The sequence below is a fragment of the Antechinus flavipes genome, chromosome 4 (genome assembly GCF_016432865.1).
Source record: "Antechinus flavipes isolate AdamAnt ecotype Samford, QLD, Australia chromosome 4, AdamAnt_v2, whole genome shotgun sequence".
Taxonomy (NCBI): domain Eukaryota; kingdom Metazoa; phylum Chordata; class Mammalia; order Dasyuromorphia; family Dasyuridae; genus Antechinus; species Antechinus flavipes.
The window spans coordinates 52,796,574-52,810,252 of record NC_067401.1 but is presented as its reverse complement, the minus strand read 5'-3'; the positions used below and the strand labels follow the sequence as shown (position 1 = coordinate 52,810,252).

General features: G+C 36.6%; 1 protein-coding gene across 5 annotated transcripts in view; it reads right to left on the bottom strand.

Moving 5' to 3' along the window:
• Positions 1-13,679, bottom strand: part of DRAM2 (DNA damage regulated autophagy modulator 2) — a 36,481-nt gene that overhangs the window by 13,178 nt on the left and 9,624 nt on the right. For 4 of the 5 annotated variants that reach the window (XM_051993061.1, XM_051993059.1, XM_051993058.1 and 1 more), the window contains one exon: positions 5,633-5,700. The exons of the other annotated variant lie outside the window; for it this stretch is intronic. In XM_051993061.1, the coding sequence (XP_051849021.1) occupies positions 5,633-5,700 (68 nt within the window). The remainder of the gene's footprint in view (positions 1-5,632; positions 5,701-13,679) is intronic. 5 annotated transcript variants of the gene reach the window in all.

Sequence of the window (13,679 nt, the reverse complement as noted above, 5' to 3'; positions counted from 1 at the left end):
ATTTTCACTTTTTGTTTGTTTTTTTTCCTTTCTCATGATTTTTTCCCTTTTGGTATGTTTTTCTTGAACAACATGACAAATATTGAAATACGTTTAAAAGGACTGCACATGTTTAACCTATATCAGATTGCTTGCAGTCTTAGGGAGAGAGGAAATACAGAAGGGAGAGAAAAATTTGGAACAAAAAATTTTACAAAAACGAATGGTGAAAACCAGTTTTACGTACATTTGAAAAGAAAATACTATTGAAAATTAAAAATAAAACAAAGATCTAACCTCCTACCTACCTGATGCCCTGATCCCCAGCTCAATGAATTTCAATGGCTTCTATTACTTCCAAAATCAAACATAAACTTCCTTTGTTCGCATCAAAAGGTCTTCATAACCCGACCCTTTCCCATCTTTCCAGTATACTTATACTTTACTCTTCTTCACTCATGCTGACTCAGCAATACCTACTATTCCTCAATATGATATGCCACTTCCTACCTCCAAGCTTTTGCTTTGGCCATCTCTCACACCTGCATCTTTCCACAATTTGTATCTCTGGCTACCTCACTTCCTTTCCCAAGTTTTCTTGCTTAGTGCCTTCCCTCACAGATTCTCTTCTATGCACTCTTTATCCATCATGTACATGCCTAGAGGTAATTAATTTTAGTGAGCTTGTCAATATATCCACAGTCATGACTCCCTTTATTATGGGCTGCTGGATCCCATACCAACAAAACTGGTATTTTTGAACTAAAATGCTCACGTTTGTTTAACGTAATTCATCTTGCTATATTCAGTCATAATTTGTCAAGATCTTTTTGGCTCCTGATACTCTCACCCAATGTTTCCCAATTGTGTAATTTCCATATAACAGCTAAATATGCCAACTCTATCTTTATCTAAGTCACTTTTATTTAAATCACTAATAAAAATGTTTCTGAACACAAGGCCAAACACATATTCTTTCACAGAGAATCTTAACATCCAGTACATTCTGAATCCACCACAATAGATGATTGTCTAGCCTATGTTTCTCCGTTTTGTTTTGTTTTTCCCCCACTCCATCAACAGTATTTATTATGACAATGACAGGCACTTGTTCTAGGTGCTGGGGATTCAAGTACAAAGAATGAAACAATTCTTCCTCCCAAGGTGCTTACATTCTAATATGGAAATGTTTAAAATGATTATTCATGTATAGCATATCAGATTGCCTGCTGTCTTCAGGAGGGGGAAAGGAGGAAGAAAAATATGGAACTCAAAATTTTATAAAAATGAATGTTGAAAACGATCTTTACAATGTACTGGAAAAAATAAAAAACTATTAAGTGGAATCTACATTCTAATATGGGAGATAACAAGTAAATACATGTACATATACAAATAGGTGTGTGTATATACACATCCATACCATAAAGAATAAATTAATGCAAATATTTACAAAGTAGTTAAATACAAGGTAGTATGGAAGAGAGATCATTGGTGGTTGGGGAAAATCAGTAAAGGCCTGATGCAGAGGATGATACTGGAGCTATACTTTAAAGAAAGAAAGGGGAGGTTACAAGCAGTAGTGCATTCAATACATGTGGGGCAGCCAGTACAAATGCTCAATGATGGGAGGAGCATGTGTGAGGAGCAGATAGAAGGGGAGTTTACATAGATCAGCGAATGGGGCAACCTGAAATGCAAGCTGCAAACAGTTGTGGCAGTGCTTTGAAAACTAAATTAAATAATTTGTTTTATCCTAGAAGCAAAAGGAAGCCATTGGAATTGGTTGAGCAGAAGAGACACATGGTCAACATGTATTTGAGGAAAATTACTTTGAAATTTTGATACAGGGAGAGCAATTAGAAAACTGTGGCAATAAAGGAAGAATGCTATTATCATTACCATCCTAGTTCAGGTCCTCATCACCTCTTGCCTGGTTCTTTACAACTGTGCCCTAGTTAGCCATTTGGCTGTCAGTTTTCCCATCTGTGACAGTCCTACAGCACAAGTCTGACTAGTGTCAGAGTGAGAAAAAGAAAATGAGAAATCAAAGGGGACTCTAAAAGTTGCACTTCTGGATGACTAGGAGAATGGCAGTTACCTTGACAGTAATAAGAATAAGTAATAAGATGCCTAGATGACAGTCACCTTGAGATATCCATAAGGCAATTAGTGATATGGGATAATGCTCAGGAAGAATGGGGATAGATACTGATATCTGGGAATCATCTCTACAGAGCTGGTAATTTAATTCATGGGAATTAATAGGATTAGCAAACAAGACAATAGAAAGAAAAAAGGGGATGAGAACTTATCATTTCTTACTTATCAGCAAGATCCTAGGTAAATAATGATCATGAGCATGACAAAGAATCAGCACAGGGGACTGAGATGGACTAGATGAACAAAAGGAAGGTGGGCAAGGAAGGAGCCCTTAGGAGCAGTGAGAGCAGAGGATCCAGAAAAGAAAAGGTAATCAACAATATCAAATGCTATAGAGAAATCAAGGAGGATTGGGACTGAGAAAATATAATTTTATTGAGCAATTAAGAGATCACTAGTTAATTCTAGAGAAGGGACTTTTTTGTTTTGGTATTTTTTTTATTAAAGCTTTTTATTTTCAAAACATAAACATGGATAATTTTCAACATTCACTCTTGAAAAACCTGTATTCCAAATTTTTCCTTCCCTTTTCCCCATCCCCTTCCCTACATGGCAAGTCATCCAATATATGTTAAACATGTACAATTTTTCTGTATATATTTCCACAATTAACATGCTGCACAAGAAAAATCAGATCATAAAGGAAAAAAAAAAGCGAAAAAGCAAACAACAACAAAAAGAGTGAAAATACTACGTTGTAATCCACACTCAGTTCCCACAGTTCACTCTCTGGGTGCAGATGGCTCTCTTTATCACAAGACCATTGGAACTGTCCTCTGAATCATCTCATTGTTTGTTGTTGTTGTTGTTGTTGTTGTTGTTTTTAAATAATTATAACTTTTTATTGACAGCAAATATGCATGGGTAATTTTTTACATTATCCTTTGCACTCACTTCGGTTCCAATTTTTCCCTTCCCTCCCTCCATCCCCTCCCCTAGATGGCAAGCAGTCTTATACATGTTAAATATGTTACAGTATATCCTAGATACAATATATGTGTGCAGAACCGAACAGTTCTCTTGTTGCACAGGAAGAATTGGATTCAGAAGGTAAAAATAACCTGGGAAGAAAAACAAAAATGCAAACAATTTACACTCATTTCCCAGTGTTCCAAGAAGGGACTTTCAAATGATAGGAGTTAGAAGTTAGGTTGCAGAAGATTTTGAAGGAGGAAAAAGGAAGAAATGGAGGCACCTAATAAACAAAAGGCTTTTCTCCAGAAGGAACAAGAAGGGAGCTAGGACAACAGAGATCAAGTTGAGGGTTTTTAAAGGATAAGAGAGATGGTTATGTTAATAGGCAGCAAGAAAAGTGCTGTGTGTAGGGAGATCTGAATACAGATAAGGTAGAAAAATCAGGAAGAGATGGAAAATTTCATACTGAAAGACTGGATTTGGCCAAGAGAAGAGCTACCTCTTCATCCAAGACCACAGTGAAGGAGGAGAGAATGAAGAAAGATGTCTGAATGAGAGGAGTTTGAGGAAGAGGGGAGAAGAGGAAGTTCTCAGCGAATGGTCCCAATACTTTTTGGTGAAGCTTGAGGCTATTCGAGAATGAGGGAATGGTTAAGTATGAACTTGAGAAGAGATGACAAGCTATGAAATAGTCTCCTTAGAGAGCAGAATAGCAAACTGAGAAGAAGGAGAACCTTTGTCTTATTACAGTGAGGCTCAGTTGAGATTATATCTTGTGCATTTGTAGTGCACCCAATCACAATGCAATTTCATAATTTTCTTTAAGGAGCACACGAATATGAATGAAAGAGGTGGATGATGGGAATGGCATTTGGAAAGGGGTAATCAATGATAAGTGAAGGAGGGTCAAGAGATTTAAGAATGAAGAAGGTATAAAATTCAGTTGCTTCACTGAGAGATGAGTTAGGGAAGAGAGAATACAGCTATGGCAGGGGTGATGGCCTGGGTTTAGAACTGAGACATGAAGGGAATGGAGATAGTGATGACAAAAGACTATATGACGGACTAACATGGAAACAGACTGATACATTAAAACAGTGGTGGGATACCAACTTCAACAGCCTTCTTATAAGTCCACAGACACAAATCTTTGTTGTCCAGTCATTTCAGTGCTGTCCAACTCTGTGACTCCACCTGAATTACCTTGGCAGATTTAGAGTGTTTTGCCCTTCCTTCTCCAGCTCACTTTACAGGCAAACAAGGTTAAATGACTTGCCCAGTGTCTTTGCTATGAAGTGTCTCTGAATTGGGGAAAACAAGTCTTCTCGACTCCAGGCCTGGTGCTCGGTGCACAACAGCCCCATCTAGTGGCCCCAACAGATATGACTGCTCTATTTTTAACAGGCCAGAGAATCTGGAAGTAACAGTTTAACTGTGGTTTTATGAGGAACCTGTAAGGAGAACTGGCAGTTACATCAACTACTATTCAAATTATTGTTAAGAGGGGAAAAAAAGGAAAGAGAACTTGGTATTGCGAGAGAACTGAATGTTGAGATTTTTCCAAAAATCAGGGTTGTCAGTGGTCAAAATGACAGTTAAAGGTGACTTTGGCTGTGAACACCTTCAAGCTGAGACGTCGTAAATAACTGTGTACGGCTTTGTATGTATAAATATACACACACTTTCATATGTGTGTAGAAATGTACGCACAACTCCTCCCCTTCCCCCCCCCCCCAGCCGGAAGCAGGGGAAGGGCACCAACATAAAGGGAGGTTTCTCCATTGGTGGGTGACCCTAAACCACTTACATGGGCACAACTAGGGCCCTCCACCCTGATCTACTACAGCAGAGGACCTCTCATTATGTTACTGGGTGGGACCGATAGGGTTTCTTATTTCTCTTTCTCATTGTTCATCACTGATTGTTGGGTAAAATAGGAAGACATATCTATTCAGCTAAACTGCGTATGGCTGACATAATTTCTCCTTGGGTCTAGAAGGGCTGAGGAGAAAAATAGATTGCTTAGTGACTATGAACCTCTATTATTCTGCAACCCTGGGACCCACATCTACTACTTTAGATAAGCCCTAGCAATATAGCTACTGTAACATTTTGCAAATGTAAATAAAAAAAGAATCAATGTATATTTATTTACAACTTCAATAATTCAATTGAAAAACAATCTGGATGAAATTTGAAGTACTTTTTCACCCACTTTATCAAACACAGGTCTGGTAACAGATAGTTTAAATGTCTGGGGGCAAGGGCCTAGACCAGTTAAATTGGAAGAGGCTTATTACTAACTGGGCTGCAAGTAAATTTTTCAGCCAAAGCAATTTTTGAAGATGCTTTATTAGCAAGTTGCTGAAGGGGCTCAGAGATCTGGTTTAATGTGGGAGTTGATGAAATTGTATTTTCTTAAAATTGAGAAAAATAAATAAAATTTTAAAACATAAAGAACAGGCTTAGTTACTACTATTTTTAACTATTTATTTCAATTAACTATTGTTAAAATTCTCTGTGCAGTTACTTGCTACTTAACATAGAAGAAATTAAGACCACTGATATTACTTACATAAGACTGCAGCGATATTTAACATTACCCCAAACAAGCATTTTTCTGGAGCCACTGTTCCAGTGTCACTGAAAGAAAAATATCAGTATGTGGATACTTGCAACAAAAACACTGCCCATTATTCACAGGGAGGAAGAAAGGTATGTCAGAATCTTTTATTTTATAGAGAAATTCGTTTTGGTATAATTTTTCTATTGATTTTCCTTTTTAAAAAATATTTAAAATTTTTATTTTCTCAGTTACATGTAGAACAATTTCCAGATTCTCTCCCTTCCTCCTCACCTCCAACCTCTTTTAAGGAGACATGTGAAATTATGCAAAACATTTCCATAAAAGTCTTGTAATGAAAGAAAACAGATCTCCCCACCCAAAAAAAAAATATCCTCAAGAAAAATAAAGTTTTAAAAAGAGTATGCTTCAATCTATACTCAGACAAAATCAGTTCTTTCTCTGGATATGTATAGTAGTTTTAATTAATTCTTCAGAGTAGTTGTGGATCACTCTCTTCCTGAAAATTGCAAAGTCATTTACAGTTTATCATCCCACAACATTGCTATTACTCTATAAACATTACATTTCACTTTGAGTTCATGCAGGACTTTCCAGGTTTTTCTGAGAGCATTCTGCTCATCACTTCTCCCATTGAATAATAATATTCCATCATAACCATATATCACAATTTATTCAATCATTCCTTCCAATTCTTTGCCCTAAAAAGAATTGTTATAAACATTTTTGCACATATAGGTCCTTTCCCCTTTTAAAAAACCTCTTTTGGGATTCATATCTACTAGTATTGTTGGGTCAAAGGATATGCATGATTTTATAGTCCTTTAGGTATATTTCATATCTTTTGGTCATTTATCAATTGGAGAATGGATCTTATTTTTTTTATAACTCGGTTCCCTAAAGATTTAAGAAATGACTTGATCACATTAACTTGGTTCAAAATACTTTTCATAATTACCATTGCTAAATATATTTTCCTCGTGTTTATTCTATTTTCTCTTTCCTTTCACCCTGTATCTCCTCAAAAGTGTTTTGGTTCTGACCATCCTCTCCCTCAATATGCCCTCTTTTCTATTACCTTCCCCTTTTCTCATATTCCCATTCCTCTCCTACTTTCCTGCAGGATAAAATAGATTTCTATACTCCTATTGAGCATGTTTCTCATGGCTTTCTTTTTTTTTTTTCTTTTTGCTGAGGCAATTGGGACAAAGTAACTTGCTCAGGGTTACACAGCTAGTAAGTGTTAAGTATCTGAAGCCAGGTCTGAACTCAGGTACTCTTGACTTCAGGACCAATGCTCTATCCACTACGCTATCTATCTGATTCTCTTCACCCCCTCACTACCATGTTTTCTTAAAGAGAATATAATATGATTGGTTTTCTATTCTTTTTATTTAAATCTATGTGACCTTACTTACGATCATTTTTTATCCAAATGCCAGAAAGAAAACCTTCATGGAGAAGAAAGGAATTATTAATATGATGATTATCATCCCTGGCTTATTAAGTATGCCTAATTCAGTATCTGTTAAGCAACTCAAGTGGAGAGCAGAGGAGTCAAACAAATTAAAATGTAATACAATACATATAATATTAATGTATTTTCTCTCAGGCAAGATACATCAGAGTGGATCAAGCTCCTTGGCCTGAAGAAGGGAAAAACTAAGGTCATATTACTCAGGCACTTACAAGCTCTATCATCCTAGTCACTTAACCTGTATTTGCCTCAGTTTCCTTATTTGTAAAATGAAGACAATAGTAGCAGTTATCCTACATGGTGGTTGTGAGGATCAAAAGAAATAATGACTGTAAAATCTTAATTAGCACACAGTACTAAGCACATTGAAAGCGTCATATAAATGTTGGCTATTATTATTATTATTCATTATTCTTATTTATGGTTCATGACCTCAGTTTCTACTTAAGTTTGACATTACTAGTATTGTGAAGACTGTGCTTAATTTATATACATATAAACAAATAATTTTAAAATATTATTTCTGATAAGTAAAGACTATGTTATTTATCCATCATCATTACTGGGGCATGGGAACCAATAATAGTGACATACTACTCTTAATTCATTATGCTTACATGTCAGGTATTATGGATATATAAACTGAATACCCAGGATTAGGAGAGCTTTCTATGCCAGAAAACAGAGCTTTACTCTATGATTACAATAACTTGAGAGACTAACTTTAAAAACAGCCTCATTTTACTGTAGATTCTATCCACTGACACTCAACTCACAAATATCATCACTGATTTCCAAAATTTTCTGCCTTTTAAGGAAAAAAAATCCACTTAAAATTTCCAATTTTCTTCAGGTTCCGTCATTATAATGAATCTGATGTTCTATTATTCTAATATGGTATGCATCTGGATAATAGTGCAAAAGGAAGGCTAAAGTTAATGGATCACATGAATTTGGGAGTTGTGAAGCTGCAATAGGCTAAAATTGAGCAGGTGTCGTCCCTGAATCCAAATAAATATGGTGAACTCCTGAGGATAATCACCAGACTGCAGGAAGGTCAAATCAATCTAGGTCAGAAAACCTGAACAGGATGAAGCTTCCATATCAATCGATATTAAGACAAGGTCTGTGAGTGGCTGCTGCAGTTTCAGCCAGAATGAATTAGAAACATCCTGTCTCCAAAAAACAAACAAAAGAAATATCTCACTAACATATATCTACAACACTGAACTTCACAAGGACAAGTTCAGAGTATTCTAATTAATGCACCAAGATGCATGTAAGAATTATAGGAATTATTAAACATTCCTATAAAGATATCTCAGTCATTATCTACAGTGAGAAACTAATAAAAATATTTTATAACAAAAAGTATTCATTGCACAAATATTTAATAAAAATCTAATGTGGGCAAGTCACAATAACATTTCTGAAAGTAAGGATGATTTCATCTGTTACATTTGTATCCCCAATGACTTGCAGGATCTGGTACAGTAGGTGCTTAATCAATATTTTATAATTGACTTAACTAGCCTAAATATAAGCCTGTTCTCAAAGAAGGTAATAGAAGAATGAAGAGAATACCCTTTGACAATGATATAAGGAACAATGGAATAAGTGGCAAAGGAAATGTTCTGGCATAATAATGTGAGCAATTTAAGAAAGAAAAGATCACTTTAACTTGGTCAGAGGAGTCCCTTGAGGACATTTTTACAAAGAAAGTATCATCTGAATTGGACACTGAAAAAAAAAGGATTAACAGATGGAGATAAATGTTTGTATTAAAGCACAAACAGCAGTCTGTGGTAAGAGCAGGACAAGAATGAAAAGGCTGCTGTCCAATTTGAACTGAATGTGGACTCAATGAAGAAGAATTGCATAAGCCAAGCCTGACAGCTAAGCTGAAATCAGAATGTAGAAGACCTCAAATAACAGAGTCTGGAGCTTATGTTTTATTGAATGAGAAAGAGATTTTTGACTGGAAGAGCAAGATAACCATAATGATATTAAGAAAGAGTTGGAAAGCAATGTGGACAATGGAAAGACTAGAGGCAGGAAAACTGTGGAGAAGGATACTGCAATGGTGTGAGAAGAGATGAGGCTCTGAATGAGGATGACAGCAGTGGGGCTTCAGAGAAGGGCCAAGGGGCAACAGAAACTGCTAAAATAGAAATCAATAGATTTGACAGGATGGGGAAGAAATAAAAATAATTGCAAAATTAAAGCCTTAGTAAATATGGAGGTCATGGTGCTTTTAACAAAAACAAAAAAACTGGGGGGAAAGCAGATTTAGCTAGAGAAGAGGAAAAGGTCAGTTTTAGAAATTCTGAGTTTGAAATATCAGCAAACCATTCAGAGGAAGTATATATTAGCAATTAAAAATATGGAACTGAAACTGAGGAAATGAGGAACATTAGATTTAAATTAAGAAATCATCTGTATAAAAATCATTTTTGAAGCCAAAACTGCAAGACTGAAGATAGAAAAGGGTTTATACCAGAATCTTAGGAAACACTTCCATTTAAGGATTGGGAAGAACATCAGGAAGCTGAAGTAGGTTAAAAGGAGAGTGAACTTTTAAGTGTAATATTACAGAAGACAAGGCTGAGGAGTGTATCAAGAGAGAGATAACCTAGTGTCAAACACCAGAGGAGGTCAAGAGCAAGGAAAATCATAAAATGATAATGGATTTAGTAATAAGGTGATCATGAGGGACCTTGGAGACAAGAGGTAGTCATAGAAGTTGGATTGCAAAGGACTTAGGGGTAAATAAGTGGAGAAAAAAGAAGGCAGGATGTGTTGACCAAGAATCTGGAGACAAAGGGAAGTAAAAAGACTAAGCCTGGAAAGTGATCAGGGTAAAAGAAAAGTCTTTTTTCAGGTTAGGGGAAAAAGGAACATATTTGTAAACTTAGGTAGGAAACCTAGTAGGAGGAAACAATGATGGTTTAAGGGAAGGGAGTATATCATTCAAGGCATTAGCTTCCACAACCTTCCTGTGACACTAATAGCTCTGATGCTTCATCCCAGTTCTCTTCCTGCCATGATAAACCACCCTCTGAAGTGGACTTCCAGATATCATACCTTAGAAAAGCTAAACTATTGGGCATCCACACCTCAACTCCAGGGTGCTGATTCACTGAGACCATTATGTCTAGCTAGCCCCAGATCCTAATAATGGCACTGTAGAGAAGTCTTTGTTCCCGGCTTCTCTATCTAACTCTGGAAATAGTAATCAAAGCAACACTGCCTTGGACTCTGAAAAGAGAATGTCAACTGACTGTTTGGCTTCATTGGAATTTTGCAGTGAACAGCTGGGAGCTCCTCTGATTCTCCTCCACTTAATAATGACACAAAAGGAATTCTCATCATTTCTCACCTGACTACTTCCCAGGACTTCATCATCTCCAAAATTCATCATTCTGCAAGATGAAATCAACTTGGAAACACACCTCCTCAGATCATTTCCCACACTGACTACATGACCTCATCATGGTCGACATGGATAATCTCCCTCCTCTTCCACTACTTTTCAGCTTTGTTCTATCTATTGTTTTCCCTATAGGCTGGGAGCTTCCTAAAGGGATATTTTATGCCTTTCTTTGTATCACAACACTTAGCACAGTGCCTGGCACACAGTAGTTACTTAATGTTTGTTTGCACTGACATGCACTATCTCATCTCAGCCACTATTCTCTTATAAATGGCACAATAGATTGAGGAAGATCAATCCTAACACTGGAGTGAGGAAGACCTGAATTCAAATTCAAATTCAGACACTAATTAGTTATTCGACCCTGGACAAGTCAATTAACTTCTGTCTCCCACAGTTTCTTCATCTGAAAAATGAAGATAATAATAGTGCTTACCACCTGGGGTTGTGAATATAAAATGAGATTTTTGTAATGCACTTTGAAAACTCTAAAGCAACATATAAAGATAACTATCATGTAAATGATTTAAATATCATCATGTATTGGATTGTCTCATTAGAATCTAAATTCCTTGAGGATATGGACTATCTCTTTTGTGTCTGGATCTCCAAAGCATAAATATTTAATAAATTCTTTTTCTCTCATTCCCTCTTGCTAAAAGAACAGAGGAAAGTCTGGGTTTCAGTGAGAATACAGGAGATGAAGGAAATCACCAACAATGAATTCAATATTGTTAGCAAAGTAGTAGGCAAAGTCAAATGGTAAGAATCAAGTGGGAAGAGCAATATTGGGGTCTGGAGAAGAGAAAAAGTTTAAAAATACCTACTATGGATAGAAGGAAAGAGCCAACAAATGACTGAACAAAGGATTACTGTGTGGCCATGAGGGCTCAGTTGAGGCAAGAAAGCATAATTATGTAGGAAAACCTATTTAGTGATTATATTACTTTCTCTGAAAGTATTCAGCAGGTCAGTAGTAGGAGCAAAGGAGTTAGGGATTAAACACAGTTGAAAATTAGCAGGATGGAGATAGCAGTTGAAAGGGGTTAAAGATTCATGTGGAAAGAAGGGATATTATCAAATGGCCAAGGACATAACTGAAGTATCAAGGCTGAGTAGAAAGAAAAATGAATAAGACTAGAAAGATTAGAAATAAGATATATGAGGTAAACTTCTAAATTTACTTAATAGTAAATCTATAACATGGATCTGCGATGTCAACCACAATTTTTTATCCTACCCTCCTGGTTTATCACCACTGTGCAGAGCCCTATACAATCTGGACTACTGTATGGCAGTAATGAAGTGAAACGCAGTGAGGATGGATAAACTTAGATTCACTAACACAGTACCCTAACCAACTGAAATAATTGTCTACTAGGTGGGCTAACTGTTCTAAAAGTGAAATAGCAAATAACAAAATCCCTCTGTTATGACAATATCTACATTCCCACAGATAGGACTCTAGATGTCTTTGTTGTTCTTTGTTGTTCTAGGGAATTGCTTTGTTCATTTGCCAAAATATAGAAACAAAAATCAAAAAAAAAAAGAGCAAAAGGATGGTGATTGGAGTGCTAGGTTATCAGGAAAACATGCTAGAAACTGAAATGAATGTAAGAAAAGGCAGCAACACCCTATTAAATGGATCATGAGAATTTAAGTGATAAGAGAAATTTAAAACAGAACCAGCAGAGTCCTCAGACAAGGAAGTGAAACCACTAAAAAAATGTTATGGATGCTCCTTATCAATCTTCCCATTAAGCCCTGAGAAAAACTGACCAAGTGATTTAATTACATCTTGCTTAGAGCTTACAAAAGTAGTGATTTTAGTTAATTAAAATCTTGTAGTTGGGGCAGTGAATGCCTAACTCCTTAGGGATTCAATTAAGTTTCAGCTCACCCTACTTCCAATCTGCTGTCCTCACTTTATTTCCGTATCTACCGTATATATTCAAGTATAAGCCTACTCAAGTATAAGCCAACCCGAATATAAGCCGAGGCCCCTAATTTTAACCCAAAAATCTGGGAAAACTTATTATATCAGTAGGTTTAGGTAGCGCACCGGTGCCCGCAGAGGAGAGCGGGTGCCGGTACATGTATGTAGAGCTGTTGCCAGCATTAGTATACAGTCCAGTTACTGACTGTGATACTACAGGAACAGCAGCATCACCGTAGCAACAGCCAGCCCTATAGTATCACAGCCGCCACTCGAGCTGTATACTACACAGCAGGGGGGCATTCAAAGGGATATTTACACATGTTTTATCTAGTGACTCGAGTATAAGCTGAGGAGGGGATTTTCTGCCCAAAAATTGGGCAGAAAAACTCGGCTTATACTCGAGTATATACGGTATTTCTGTATCTGTCATAAGTCTAACTCAAGTTTTTCAATGACTTTATGAGTTATATAAGTTAAACCAAGTGGTTTATAAAAACTCTTAAAAGTTTCTTCCTTTCCAAGAGATTAAGTTTTATTTTTCCAAATAAAAAGGAGAAAAGCAGGAATCATGGGCACCTTGGAAGACACTGTATTTTTAATGGTATTTAATTGTAACAGCCAAGCCGGTTTCTATTCTTTCCTATCCACTGGTGTCAATAAAAGAGGGCGCTCCTGGGTAAGAAAAAGCTGTATCAGCTAAGAACATGGAGAAGGAGACAATCATATCCAATAATGGAACTTCAATGAAAAAGGTTTTTGGTTTGTTTGTTTGTTTTTTTGCTGAGGCAATTGAGGTTAAATAGTCCAGGGTCACACAGCTAGGAAGTTTGTTAAATGTCTGAGACCACATTTGAATTCAGGTCCCCTTGACTTCAGGGCTGGTGCTCCATCAACTGCGCCACCTTGCTGCCCCCTCCCCCCCCCCCCTTTTTTAAATGAAAAAGTTTTTTAAGCTTCCTCCTCAGATTTTTAATTCTGAACAAATCTTAACGACTCAATAATTATTGCAGAGGAAAAGGAAGGTCCATGAATAGAATTCTGATGTATGAATCTTGTGACATTCTGACGACACTGTTCTATAAAGAAGGAAACTGAAAGATTCTGTTATGAGTTTCTTTTCTTGTCAAACTCCACCCATGTTTGGGTATTTGTCTGGCTGGCTAACTTAAGCTGTCCTCTTCTTTTTCCA